This window comes from Tasmannia lanceolata, unplaced genomic scaffold, assembly GCF_043159265.1.
Source record: "Tasmannia lanceolata isolate RefF3 unplaced genomic scaffold, GAP_Taslan_0.1 ptg000015l, whole genome shotgun sequence".
Classification (NCBI taxonomy): Eukaryota; Viridiplantae; Streptophyta; class Magnoliopsida; order Canellales; family Winteraceae; genus Tasmannia; species Tasmannia lanceolata.
In genome coordinates, this window is record NW_027518692.1 from 47372338 (window position 1) to 47387618 (window position 15281).

At 39.1% G+C, this 15281-nt stretch overlaps 1 protein-coding gene across 1 annotated transcript; it reads left to right on the top strand.

The window, feature by feature from the left end:
* The first annotated feature begins 5163 nt into the window (after window positions 1-5163).
* Window positions 5164-6785, top strand: LOC143891624 (uncharacterized). The gene is made up of 2 exons (XM_077396152.1): window positions 5164-5525; window positions 5609-6785. Exons 1-2 carry the CDS (start codon window positions 5357-5359, stop codon window positions 6688-6690), a joined length of 1251 nt encoding a protein of 416 aa, XP_077252267.1. The 5' UTR covers window positions 5164-5356; the 3' UTR covers window positions 6691-6785.
* The last annotated feature ends 8496 nt before the right edge of the window (window positions 6786-15281 follow it).

The window sequence follows — 15281 nt, forward strand, 5'->3', positions numbered from 1 at the left end:
GTTGAGGGTTTGGCAACCCACCTGAGTGAAAGCCGGCATTTTTTTATGATTTTTTATTTTTTTTTAAGCTTAAAAACTCGGCTTGGATTGGGTTCGGGTTGGAAAAAAAAAAGGTGTTCCCGGGTCGGGGTCGGGTTGAACCTCATCGGGTTGGAAATCGGGTCGGGTCGGGTCGGATCGGGTTGGCCTCAACCCGACCCAGCCCGACCCATGTTGCACCCCGAGATTTCAACTCAGAAGAATATAAAGAGAGAGAGAGAGAGAGAGAGAAGAATCCATCACAAATTAGAAAAAAAATGGATAAAAATAAGGGAAAATGATTAATGGGACTTTTAACTGAAATTATGAAAAAAGGGATATGCTGGCTAAGTTATGAGAAACGGGTGAAACGCATCCCAAGGCATGTTTTAAGATAAGAATGCCATTTACTTGCTTTTCCCTCGACCTTTTTGAGAAACAGATCTCAATGCATTTCACAAACCCTATTCACCTTTTTAACCTTCTTCTTCCCCACGCCAAGTGTTGAAAGTCCATTGCATGCCTTCGGTAAAACTCCATTGTACAGCCCTCTTTGAGGATGAATTCAGCCCATATTTTTCAAAATGGACTATACAGCCCATACCACAGGATGATCCAAACCGCCCAATTAATGGGCCACAACGTAAATAGGTTGTGCCCCAAAAATCATTCCCATAGGATGATTCTAACCATCCGATCTAAAGTGGGACTCAGATTATGGAAACTTCTATAAATTGGACGGTTGGGATCATCTACGGAAATGATTTTTGGGGCGTGGCCTATTTATGTTGTGGCCCCTCAATTGGGTGGTTTGGATCATCCTATGGTGTGGGCTGTACAGTCCATTTTGAAAAATAGGGGTGAATTTATCACCGCCCTTCTAGAAACTGTGTTCAATTACATAAATATGCTTGGCTTTTGACTTGATGGTAGGGAAGACCTATTGTTTCTTCATGATAAAGAGTTTTTATATGGTTTAAACCTGTATACTCCAGCATTTTTCAAAAAGTATTGTCTGGGTCACACCATAGGATGATCCAAACCGTCCATTAGATGGGCTACAATGAAAATAGGTTGTGCCCAAAAAATCATTTCCATAGGGTGATCCTAGCCTTCCAATCAATAGATGAAATTCGGATTATGGAAACCTCTATAAATTGAAAGGCGAGGATCAGCCTATGGAAAACATACTCAAAACTTCAAACAACATTTTATGTTCCGTATTTTTTGTTGATTTGGATAAAAATTGTCCATCCTCTCGAGTTTCATTCCACTTTCTCTCGATCCCTAACTCTAAGCACTAACTATGTACAATATAAGTCGGACTTAGGACACTTTGATGGATGGTCCCACTCGACTCAAAATAGATTATGACCTGGACTCGGAAACTAAGATCCGAAAAGCACTCCAAAAAGGATAATGGATCTAATGAAATACTATTGGAATGTATGAACCGCTATTTATACCTTGGAACCACTATTTATACCTCGGAACCACTACATAGTGGTAAATAGTGGTTCTGAGGTATAAATAGTGGTTCTCACTGTATAATTAGTGGTTCTGAGTGTTTAAACCACTATGTATACACTCATTCTCATTTTTTATAGTGGTTTTGACTGTAATAGTATTTCATTGGGCATAAGAAGTGAGATTGAGTATATAAATAGTGGTTTAAACACTCCGAATGGTTGGGTATAAGAAGTCACAATTTATGGCCCGTAAGATTCAGAGGGCTAGGATCATCCTATGGAAGTGATTTTTTGGGCACAACCTATTTACGTTGTGTTCCATCACATGGACGATTTAGAACATCCTATGATTTGATCTGTACAGTACTTTCTGAAAAATACGGGACTATACGGGCACCCGCGGGTTTACCCAGCCCGGCTTAGTTTTGTTGGGACCCGTACTGGCTGGGTCAAATTTCAACCGGTCACTAATTTACTGATTCAGACCCGTAAATTACGAGCGGGTAGGGTGGACCCACGGGTCCAGGTCACTTTTTGCTAGGTCTATTTATGTTTGTTGGTAACTAATTAATTAATTATTATTATTTAACTAATAACTTAATTTATGTTTTTTTTGTGAAAGTCGAACAACTGTTGTGAGATTTTGGAGAGTTTAGCACCCTTGGAACCACTAGTTAGTGGTTCAAAGGGTTGTAATAGTGGTTCCAAGGGTTCTAACTGTGGTTCCAAGGCTTGCAAACTGATAATTTTTTTGAGATGTTTAAGAGTTTAGAACCCTTGAAATCACTAATTGTTGTTCCCGGGAATCTTGAAACTACAATTAGTGCTTGGAAGGATTTAATTGTTGTTCTTTTCTTCTAAATGTGGTTCCATGGACCCTTCAACCAAATAAATGTGGTTCTGAGTGTTTAAACCACTGTTTATAAATTCATGACAACTTTGAGACCCAATGAAATACTATTAGAATGTATGAACTAATAGTTATACCTCGGAACTACTACATAGTGTTAAATAGTGGTTCTGAGGTATAAATAATGGTTTTGACTGTATGAATAGTGGTTCTGAGTGTTTAAATCACTATTTATAACCTCATTCTCATTTTTTTATAGTGGTTTTGATTGTATAACGTTTTATTCTCACTATTTATACTCTCGGAACCACTATATAGTGGTTCATGGGTCTACATAGTGGTTCCTACTGTATAAATAGATTATGTAAGTGTTTAAATAGTGGTTCTGATCTTCTAGATAGGGTCGTGAGTGTATTTCTACAATCAGAACCATTATTCATACCATTGGAACCACTAGTTAGTGGTTGCGATGACTAAACACCGGTTCCCACATATAAACAGTGGTTCTGAGGTCTAAATATTAGTTCTAAACGATTAAATAGTGGTTCAGATTGTATACAGATAGGAGTTCCATCCGGGTTTTACTCTAAACAAAAACATAGAGGGCGAGAGAGAGATAGAGAAATAAAGACAGAGAGAGAAAAGACAAAAAACATAGCAAATCCCTAACAAATAAAGAGGATGATGACAATACACCATAACATTGTAAAATACATGTAAAACATAAGCAAATGGATGACAATGGACCTACCAGAGCTTCAGTTTAATAGCCAAAGAAAATAAAGAGAGCAAATAAAATCTACAAGTTCTCAAAGGCAATGGAGTTTCACCAGTCTTCAATGGGGTTTTACTAGAGGTAATGGAGTTATACCAAAGGCAATGGAGTTTCGCACTTGACATGGGGAAGAAGAAGCTAAAACAGGTGAAAAGGGTTAGTGAAATGCATTGAGATCTGTTTCTTAAAAAAGTGTGTGTGTGTGGGGGGGGGGGGGGGGGGGGGGGGGCAAAGTAAAGGGCATTCTTGTTTTAAAACATGCCTTGGGATCCATTTCACCCCTTTTCTCATAATTTACAAAAAGTGACCATTTTCTCGTAATTTCAGACAAAAGTTCTATATTTTTTATCATTTTCCCTAAAAACAAACACATCTGCATAAATATTGCAAGAATCAGGGAAAAAACAAGTTAAATCAGTTCAACTCAAATTTTCGTAATTTTTTTAATTTTTCTCCCAAGCCCGATTTTTTCAAATAGACCCGATATTGACAAGTTACACTTCTTCCTAAATGCAATTTATTAGGTCCCACTTCTGTCTCATATATACATGATCAGATCCATTGATCCGTACAACAATCACAAGATTGGCCAAATGTCATTGAGAACGCCTTGATGAATGATCTTTAGGCCAATGATCCTATTCATAAACCTTAGTTAGGCCTTGTTTGTTTTGGATTTTCAGAACCGATGGCGAGTCCAGAACTGATTATTGAACTCGATTATGCTTTAATTCAGGTTAGCCCAAGTAAAAAAAAAGAAAAAAATGCACGAAAAAAAATAAAAAATTCTAAGACTTAGAAAATCATAATAAAATTAGAGGGGGATAGAGGTTGGGTAACCCAAGGCCTCTGCCAACCTTAAATCGGGTTGGCTTTTCCCAATCCAATCCAACCAGTGGAAGCGCAAACCCAACCCGAGACAAAATCAGATTGAACCAGTCGGGTTCAGGTTGAGCCCGACCCAAGTTACACTCCTTAATGTCATAAGCAAGTAACCCTGTGATGGTCTACATGATCAATGTTTCGGATTAGTACGCATCTTCCCATGGGGGACCCAATATTAGTCATTAGGGTTGATCCCGTCCACCTAGTGACGTCAACGAGATTTTGCATTAGATACTCATTTTCATCTCTATAGAACTAAAAAAACAATACCAATTTTCAAATATGGATATTAAGATATTGAAATATGAGTACAAAAGATATTTAGGCATTCAATGAGCAGCATATGACCGTTGATAAGTCATCGCTTCAGACTCAAAACAAAATAGGAAGAAAGCTACACTAGGCATCTCCTAACGTATGCATTGGGATGAAAAAGGACTTGATATTTCCACCCATGCATCCTCTTGGTTTTAGCCTTTAATTAGGGGTGGCAAAATTGGCCGAACCAAACCGGAACCGAGCCGAAACCGAACCGAAAATTCGGTTTCGGTTTGGTTAAACCAAACCGATTCAAATTTCGGTTTGGTTCAGTTTGGGTATCAAACCGAACCGAAACCGAATATTTGCAATTATTATGAGTAAAGGGTGGCAAAATTGGCGGAACCGAACTGAAACCAAACCGAAAATTCAGTTTTGGTTCGGTTTTGGTTTGGTAAAACCAAACCGATTCAAATTTCGGTTTGGGGGTCAAACCGAACCGAAACCGAACCATTGCCACCCCTACCTTTAATCCCTTCCCCACATTCTAGACTCCTCTGTACGTATTGTATAATTCGGTTCCCGCATGGGCTGTGCATTGGTTGCACCAATAAAAGGGCTCAAAATAAAGAGAAGGGTGGAAGGTCCAAATATAGAGGGTGCGAAATGTGACCAAAAATTACTGATTATTACCGTTACCTCCCTCAAAACCTGCCACCTGTCCTTGCCGACACAGTATAGCGTATTCTAACAATAACATGAACTTATTACACACGTACGCGTAGTATCAGCGTAGTACGTTTTAAATTTTCTCCTTTCAACGGTCAGATCTTGCAAGGATATTATTACGCGTTTGAACTGTTCCACTATATCTAGCTCTCTCTATAAGAGTCTTTTCTCTCTCTCTCTCTCTCTTTTCTAACTTGACTTGTATGTTCTCCCTTTCTCCATTCTATTTTTACTCCCTTCTTTCCCATCCCTTTCAATAGCCATTTAACCCTCTTCTCATATCTATTTTACATAAGGAGATCTCTCCTATCTCACCCAATACACATCTTTCCATCTCTTCTTCTTAGTTTGGTTTTGGGTTCTCTTTAAAAAATGGAATCTAAAAGATTGTTTAGCTTTTTTATTGTAATTTTGATGGATTTGATGATGACTCAAGCTAATGATTACTATGTTGGGGGAAGAGATGGTTGGGTGTTAAGCCCTTCTCAGAACTACAATCATTGGGCTTCAAGAAACAGATTCAAAGTTAATGATTCTCTAGGTAACTATCCTTCCTTCGTTCTTCACCATCTATATTAACTATATTCTGCGAACCTTTGTTGATTTTTTACCTTTGTTTTGCAGTTTTCAAGTATAAGAAGGAAGAAGACTCTGTTTTGGTTGTGAAGAAAGAGGACTATGAAACGTGCAATAAAACGAATCCGATAAAGAGCTTCAATGATGGAAACTCAGTGTTTGGTTTTGATGGATCGGGTCCTTACTACTTCATCAGTGGAGCTCCAGGAAATTGTGAGAAGGGGCAGAAAATGATAGTTGTTGTAATGTCAGTGAAACACAAATACCCTGCACCACCTTTGTCGCCCTCTCTTTCTCCAAAATCACCCCCAATTTTGTCTCCAAAATCTTCACCATCTTCGTCGCCACCCCTATCTTTTCCTCCCAAATCATCTGCATCCCCCTCTTCTTCTCCAAAATCGTCTATAACTCCCTCTCCATCATCTTCACCCCCCTTGTCTTCTCCAAAATCATCTCTATCTCCTCCTCCATCATCTTCTTCGCCTTCTTATTCTCCAGAATCCTCTCCTTCATCCCCAACATCTTCCCCAAAATCATCTAATTTCCCTCCTATTACATCCCCTTCTTATTCCCCAGAATCCTCCTCACCTTATTCATCCCCAATTTCTTCACCAATATCGCCTCCATATTCCTCTCCATCCTCTTCATCTCCTTCTTATTCCCCAGAAACCTCACCTTCTTTGTCCCCAATTTCGTCTCCGTATCCTTCTCCATCATCTTCATTTCCTTCTTATGCCCCAGAATCCTCTCCTTCTCCATCATCTTCATCTCCATCATATTCCCCATTATCCTCTTCTCCATATCCATCCCCAACTTATTCTCCAAAATCCTCTCCATCTCCATCATATTCCCCATTATCCTCTTCTCCATATCCATCCCCAACTTATTCTCCAAAATCCTCTCCATCTCCATCCATTGTATCTATCTCCCCAATAACACCCCCTTCTTCTCCTCTAACTGCACCCTCGTCTGAAATTCCTTCCCCTCCCTCTGGATCCTCTCAATTGAATGCACCAGGACCATCTCTTTCCCCTCTTCCTGGGCCTCAGTCTTCTTCCACTTCTTTGACTTCAGGGGTTTCATTGGGAGTAGTGACTCTGGTGTTAAGTTGCTTTTTGGGGGCTTTTTAGATTGATCTCTGATTTGGGTTTATATATGTTTTGTCTGTAGATTACTCTATTGGATTTCAATGAGGTATAATAAGTTTAGTTATAGAGTTCTCAAATTCCAGTCTGATATAGTTTGGACTTTTGGTTTGCCCTTTTTAATAACTATACATTCTCATTGTTATGTAATTCATGGGATTTTGAGCAGTTCTTGGGATTATATATGGTTTCTCTCTTCAAATTTGTTACTTTATTTTCTTTCGTTCCTCTCTCATGGGGAGTCCACTGAATGATGAATTTACATTATGAATGAATCTCTTCTATTCATTAAAATTGAACAGGGTGATGACATGTTCATTATTTTTTCTAATTTTACGTCAAAGGGTTACCATGCATGGCTGTGTTTTTGCCTTAAGAAAATGGTTTCTTCTTTTTTCTTTGGCGAAAAAACCACCTTTGATGCACAGATTATAACGACTTTTTTCATTGAGATCTTTGCATAAATATCTACACTTTCACTTTGTGTTCATCTAGACTATCTAATCGAACCAACCCGAACTATGACAGTCAGGGGCGGAGCAAATGGGGTCCGGGGGGGGGGCAATTGCCCCCCCTGAAAATTGGGAAAATTTCCACAAGTTATAGGATTTTTTTAGCCTTTTTTTAGGCATATCCCAGGATTTTTATCCGTGATGTGAGTTTCATTTACTTTTTTTTTTTTTTTCCTTGAGCACCTATATTATAGCATTTTTTTTTCTTGACAGTGAGTTTTATTAAGCATTTTTTCCTTAAGCACCTATATTATAGCATTTTTTTTCTTACCTCTCTCTCTCTCTTAACAATAGAATATCTTGGAAATTTGAGGGCAAAAAGCGGAAATAATCAAGATTTTATATTGTGTGTGACGGTATGTGGTGTTCAAAAAGGACTGTACCCAATTTCATGGGACGATCCAAATCGTTCATTTGTTCGGCCACAATGTAAATAGTTTGTGTCCCATAAATCATTTTCATAGGATGATCCTAACCCCTCCGATCTAAAAGGGACAACCTCTTCAGATCAGAGGGTAAGGATCATCTTATGAAAATGAGTTTTGGGGCACAACCTATCTATGGTTGGCCCAACAAATGAACAGTTTTGGATCATTCCATGAAGTGGGCTGTACAATCCTCTTTATTAAATTGTGGACCATACATCCCAACACAAAACTCATAACTGAGATAGGTAATTAATGAAATTTTATATGTTGACTGCAAGTGAAGTCCAATGTTTTTCAAATACTATTGTGTGGCACTGTGGCCAACTTCATAGGATGATTCAAATAGTTTATTTGTTAGGCCACAATGTAATAGGCTGCATTCCTTCTTCTCCATAGGATGATACTAACCCTTTGATCTACAAAGTGATTGCCTTGATCATTTACGCGTTGCATCCCGTTTATGTTGTGGCCCAACAAATGAATGGTTTGGATCATCCTATGAAGTGGACTCATTGCTCATAGTATTTTTTGAAAAAATAATGGACTACATGTGCAGGCAACATATAAAATTTGGAGAATTATTACGATTTGAGCAATGATGGATACAAGGAGCCCTTGCATGAAGAGCGGCAAAAGGGCCCTTCATTAGATCCACACCATCATCAGTTACATTTTAAAATCATTTGAAAAAAAAAATCCGTTACATTTGATGGCGAGGCTATGTCCATCATAACATGAGGTGTAAATATTGCCCCTATTATGTCAAAATATGAGGTTTAATATTGTGGGCTCCACCTTATGCAGATAGGGGGAGATGGTGGCCCACCTATAAAAAATTGAAGTCTAAAATGGTGGGCCCCAACATTCTATAACACCATTCTTTGCCCCCTCGGAGCAATATCCTGGCTTCGTCCCTGATGACAGTGACTGGTATTGTCATCTACTGGCATAAGTCTATGAACTTGATAAGTGGATTTTTGTTTCTTGCGCTGTTTGGATAGATTACATGTAAGAAAGCTCCTGATAAACGGCTATGATCCTTTGCTCTAAACCGTGGCCCACTGTTTGGATGTCTTCTGTTCTGTGGGCCCACTGGAGGCAAAGTCACACATAGAGCGACTTCGGTTTCCCTTTCTTTAGTCTAATTTGTAAAAACGTGTCTTATTCTCATTTGTTGGACAATTAACGTAGGTAAGTAGAGAGAATTAAACACGTGTACGACCCCATTTACACCCCTACCAAATCCTCCAGACTGATGTCACGTCTGAAAATCCAACGAAAAGACATTAAAAAATGGGCGAATTAGACTGATGATGTGAAAAGACCAAAATAACCTTACATAAATTGTCATCGTCACTGGCAGCCAGCCAGCACCTACAACATTAGGGTTAATTTAGTCATTTCACTGAACGCAACAAATGGCCCGACCACCGACAACCTCATTCTTGTCGTTTTGTACACTCTGCGCTCGGTGGGGGGCCCAATCTTAGTTAAGAAAGCCAAAGTTTCCGTTTTACTAGGCGCCTCGTGTAATGAGGAACCGACAGTGGTTCCGCCCTTGATATTTGATCCAACGGCAGACTCTTATTTAAAGTCTGTCGGCAGATGTTATTAAAGGTTTTCAATAATTTTGGAATAAAATGACTCCCGTCCCGTGATATGAAAAAGATGAAGAAAATTCTATTGTTTGCAAAATAACAAATAAAAGGTTTGAGAAATGATATCCACAGACACAGACCATAGTCCGAAGTATAAAATAAACACAGGTGTGTCATTATTGGAACGAGGGAGTGTGATATCAATTCTCACATAATATTATCCAGGATAATACACCATTTTTTTCCCACCCGCTAATTTCATAATACAAAAAAAACTATGTAAGTATGTAACAATCATCCCAACGGGCTACCATTTCCACGCATTAACAATGTGAAAAACCCAAAAAAATCTAATCTAATCTAACTACTATATATAAAGGCAAAATGATGGGCTAAGTTCTTCCACTCTTTTGTGTTAATTCCAATTGAATCCCATTCATTCTTTACCTATCCTTTTTTACAAGAGTATATGAAATTATGTATTTCCATTAGGGTAATTTTGGCATTTCCTGCTCCTTTCAAAATTCAAAAAGCATTCATTGCTCTCTTTTGCAAGGATGTGCTAAGTTCTTCCACCCTTTTGTGTTAATTCTAATTGAATCCCATTCATTTTCTATCTATCCTTTTTAAAAGAGTATATGAAATTATGTATTTCTATTAGGGTAATTTTGGCATTTCCTGCTCCTTTCAAAAGTAAAAAAGGATTCATTGCTCTCTTTTGCAAGGATTTGCTAGCCACAACCGACAAAGGAATTTCGCCCTATGTATGTCGCATATGAGACCGGCCATATAAGCTCACTTTTCAGTAGCTTTTGTCACGTTTCGTTGGATAAGTTTCTTCATTTTGGGAAAAGCTATTGCTTCGGATGAAGGGCGATAACGAGTGGGACAAGCAGAATTCAAGTGAGGGGTGTGACGTGTTGAGTCGAGATGCTTTTATCGGATTGAAACTTTCCGAAAGCGCAAGCGATTAGAGTGGTTGGGAATAAATCTATCCAGTAAAGGAGTGTCATGTGACGATATTCCGTATCAATTGGTGCAACTTGTCCGGATCGTGTTTGAACTGGTCTTTATTTCTGTGGGGGCTGCTTGACTCTCTCACGATGGTTTGGCAATTTTATACTCAAGATGCTAGAAAGAAGCGCACGTGGCCACTTGTTCAGGCATTACTATCAATTGATGGGTCCCACAACAGGACATGGGTATCTAATAGAGACCGTCGATCTTGCAGATCATCATTAAGTGGTCCATATTCGCGTCATGAAATGTAGAACGGACATCCCATTTTGAGGTAAATACTTACCATTTAACTTTTCTTGGTGGAACTACCCCAAAGCAAGTGGTATTAATGAAGGAGTCACAATACGCTATCAAATTACTTGAGACTGCGGGTCAAATCAACGGATCAGAACACGTCCACGTGGCATTGAACCATCTAAAGTGATCGCCGGTCTTAGTGCTCTTATACAATCATATGAACGAGTGACGGGAGATTTTGCATGGATTGTCGATGCATAAATCGATAAAAATATCACAAAACATTCTGTTTACACCCGTTTGAAATTCTCCAACAAATGTTTGGCGGCAAGTATTCTCACACATAATGACCTTATCAAAGGCCAAGTTACAGGTAATTATTTTTTCAAAGTAAAAGTTACAAGTGATGGTAGTGGTCTTTGCAAGTTACAAGTAGTGGTGTGAAGCAGGGGTGGAACTACGTATAGCGTGGGGGGCCACAGCCCCCACAAAGATTTGCAAAATCGTTAACTTTAAAACCCATTACTTTATACTTCCGATAGGATTTTAAAAAATCGCAATTTTATCGGGAATTCATCGCTATAAAATAGGGATATTCTTAAAGGGAAGTGACATGCCCCCAAAACCGATAAAATCCCCCGTCAATGGTTAATTTTAAAACTTAACGAATAATGTTGGAATTTTATTAAGAAAGGGAAGTGATATTCCCCCTAAACCGATAAAATCCGCGCCCTTTACTATCCATCAGATGTCATTGCCCTTTATTAAAGGGAAATGTTATTAGCACTACTGTATTTTGGTGATCGCACTCCTCACTTTATTAAAATTTAAAAGTACTGTACAACCCGTACCATAGGATGATCCAAACCGTCCATTATATCGCCCACACCATAAATAGGTTGTGCCCCAAAAATAATTTCCATAGGATGATCCAAACCGTCCATTATATGCCATAAATAGGTTGTGCCCCAAAAATTATTTCCATAGGTTGATCCTAACCCTCCGATCTATTGAGGGTTAGGATTTTTTTTTTGGGGGGGGAATTCTTCACTACGCTTTTCCTTGATCGCTCAATAAGGGTTTCTGACTTTCTGGGAAAAACCGAACTTGACTTGCTTCAATCTCCGTCGCGGAAGAAGAAAAAGAAGGAGAAAGGTTAGTTCTATTCTTTTCTTTTTCCCCACTGTATTTCTACAGTTTCTGATTCTTTTCTGTTCTTTTTATTTAATATTTTTCTAGGGTTTATCAGTTTACACTTATGTTTTTTATAGGGTTCTTTCCTCTTATGATTTCCTTCTTTTCTTTTCTTTTGAGAGGGAGAAGGAGAGAGATTTGAGACTTGAGAGGGCGATTGAAATTAGAGGGGTTTGGACTCTGGACCATTAACACCATGTTTGGCGGCATGAAAATTTTCCCCATGGAAAAATAGTTTATAATTTTTTCCCATTAAAATTTTCACCCCCCCCCCCCCCCCCCCCACAATGACCCATGCGTGCAAAGTGTAAATTGGTCTGGCCCCCCAAGTGTAAATTCCTGGCTCCGCCCATAGTGTGAAGGTTACAAGTGGTGGTGGTCTTTGGAAGTTACAAGTAGTGGTCACGTGGTCTTCAAATATCAAAAAGGACGTTATTGGTGAGAATAAGTGCCGCAAGAAGTTTGCTATAAAAAGTGAAGGCTGCATCAAGAGAAGGCATCACACACAACATAAAGCAGATATCTTTATTTACTATATTATCTTAGTTAGTAGTCATGTTAGTTAATTCGTACTCACTTTCTTGTAATCGGTTTTCAGCAATATCAAAAACTTTTTTCGATAGTACCAAAACGCTGAAAGGAATCATCTTCTAAGGTGGGTTGTTCTTCCATGCAATGATGATTATGTTTGTGTTCTTCTATTACTTTTGAGCCCATTTTAATAGTGTATTGGTGGAGTCTAAGGAAGTAAGTGTCGTTCCCCTCTTCTTCTTAGTTGTCTAATATCATCTTCTAAGGTGGGTTGTTCTTCCATGCAATGATGATTATGTTTGTGTTCTTCTATTACTTTTGAGCCCATTTTAATAGTGTATTGGTGGAGTCTAAGGAAGTAAGTGTCGTTCCCCTCTTCTTCTTAGTTGTCTAATATCCTTTCCCGGGGATGAAAAGGCTCGACTATCGTATTCTTGACTCAATTTTGGTAAATGCATTTCCCTAGCACGCCCGCACCGACACCCGTCGGATGATTCGAGGCCAACCACATTCATAAAGTTTGAACTTCTATAAAATGGTTTCACAAGATTCAATAAATCATCTTGATCATGAGATATCATTGAGAAATAGGAATCAGTATTATCAAAGGATTTTCTATAATTATTTCTAGTACGAAATGAGTTGATCATCAACTTTGGTATCTTATTGAACAAAAATGGTGATATTCCAAAAATGTCTCATTTTGGTTATAAGAACCCATGTAGTTGTTCTACGTAAGGGTTCTTCACAAATCAATTGATTGAATCAAATCAATTAAGTATACATTTGAGACAAGGAGATCGCCTAATTGGTCAATACATTATGTTTACGTATCCATATTGAATCGATATAAACACTACTGCTATGATTTTTATTTTTTAACACATAAAATATATCAATCATGAGGATAGGAAGAAGCCATATTTATGCATCCCCATCGCAAGTAATAGGGGACTGGGAGATTCCCTATATATAATTACAAGACGCCTAAACCCGAATCATGTTATGTATTTGGGGATAGAGGAATTCTAGACTGAAGGGAGCCCTTGCAAAAAAGAGGTGAAAGGGCTCTCCTATTGGCCACACATCACCATCATGCAGGCTGAAGAGTCAAACATGATGGTGATGTGCAGATAATGGGGGAGCCCTTTCACCTCTTTTTTGCAAGGGCTCCCTTCACTTTAGACTTCCTCTTGGGGATATAGCAATTAGTAATTATCTAGGAGAAGAGTCTATGATGGACATATGTGCATTGTGATTGGATCGATTATCTGATGGGCCATCTATCACATAGCAATCCAGTGCGTGTGTAAGATTCAACGGCTTAAAGAGATATCTTTAGAAGATTTAATATGCTGCATGCCTGCACATGAAGTCCAGTATTTTTCAAAAAGTAAAGCGAGACCCACTTTATAGGATGATCCAAACCGTTCAACTATTGGGCTACAACATAAATAGGTTGTACGCTGTTGATCATCTCCATAGGATGATCCTAACCCTCCAATCTATAGAACTTTCTATAGTGTGCAGTCCCTCTACAGATGGGCCTCATCTTTCTATAATGTACAGGCCCACACAAACTCTATCGAAATCTACCACATGTGGGCCTCATCTAATCTGTTACAAGACATTGAGTTAGAATATGAAGCGGGTCCACAATTTGTGGTTGGAATGGGCCCGTTTTGTTGTTATTAATAGCTGAAAACCAGAAACTATATATAAGCAAGCGGGAGAAGGGGGATGGAATTAGGAAAAGAGAATTGGCCGTTTGTAATAAATGCGATAAATATGGACTGGTTTTTGTGGTTTTCAATAACCCAAAGCTAACGGCAAAAAAGGTACAAAAGCTCCAACCACAAGCCATGAAAACAAAGGCGCAAGAAACGGGCAGTCCCCAACACACACAAAAATAAAAAACAAAACATCCAAATGAGCCCTAAGCCCAACCACGTCTCCCTTTTCTCCAAAAACTTACACCAACCTCTGTCTCTCTCTATCGCTCTCTATATTTTTCTTACCCTTCATTTCTCCATCCCTCCTTTCTGAGAAAGCTCAGGGACCAGGCAAGCCATATAAGAAGAAATACCTCTTAAATTTCTCTCTCACTCTCTTTTTCTCTTCTTTAATACTATTCATTTAGTTGTCTTGGGGTTGGTGTTTCTAGAATGGTTTTCCACTCCACCATGGATCGAGGGGTGACTTTTCTCCTCTTCTTGTTGATCGCCACCTTCGTGGCAGAGTCATTGGCCGGTGACTCAGGAACCCATTGGGGCCTGACCCATTCCGGTATGTGAGACCATAGTTTTAAAACTCCCATGTCATTGTCAACTCATCCGATTCCCTTTTACCTTGGTGGTATTCTGGTTTGAGTCTGCATTTTGCCCTACAAAGTCAATCAAAACTCCTTTCTCTCTCTAGAGTTATTACCCTGTCTGCCAATTACTAAACCGCATCAACAGAGTACTCTATGAAGCGGCTCTGAGTTGACTAGGATTTACTTTGCCACATTTAGGCCCGCATCTGCATTTTAAAACACTGTGAAACAACCAATTAGTCCAAAAGCTTAAGCTATTAGAGATGATGTTATTTAATCGTTTATAATTTAACACTCCCCTTCACGTGTGGCCCCTCTTTTTTGGGTTGGCCATACATGTGGATTTTTAATATTAAGAAGTTGTTGAGTTTTGAACTCAAGACCTATCATGAGGCAATAGCTCTTGCACCATGTGAAACAACCACTTTCTCCAAAAACTTAAGCTATTAGAGATGGTGTTATTTAATCATTTACACTTCAACAGGTGATGGGCTCGAGCAGACCTGCAATGGACTCGTGGGCGAGTGTATCGACGAGTCTGCGGAGATGATGATGGACTCGGAGATAAGTCGAAGAGGGCTACAAGCGAGGAGGAGATACATCAGTTATGGTGCCCTTGCACGAAACAGGGTCCCGTGCAACCGTCGTGGTCACTCCTACTACAATTGCCAGGGAAGTGGGAGGGCTAATCCTTACAGGCGTGGTTGCAGCATCATCACAAGGTGCGCTAGGATCGTCGGAT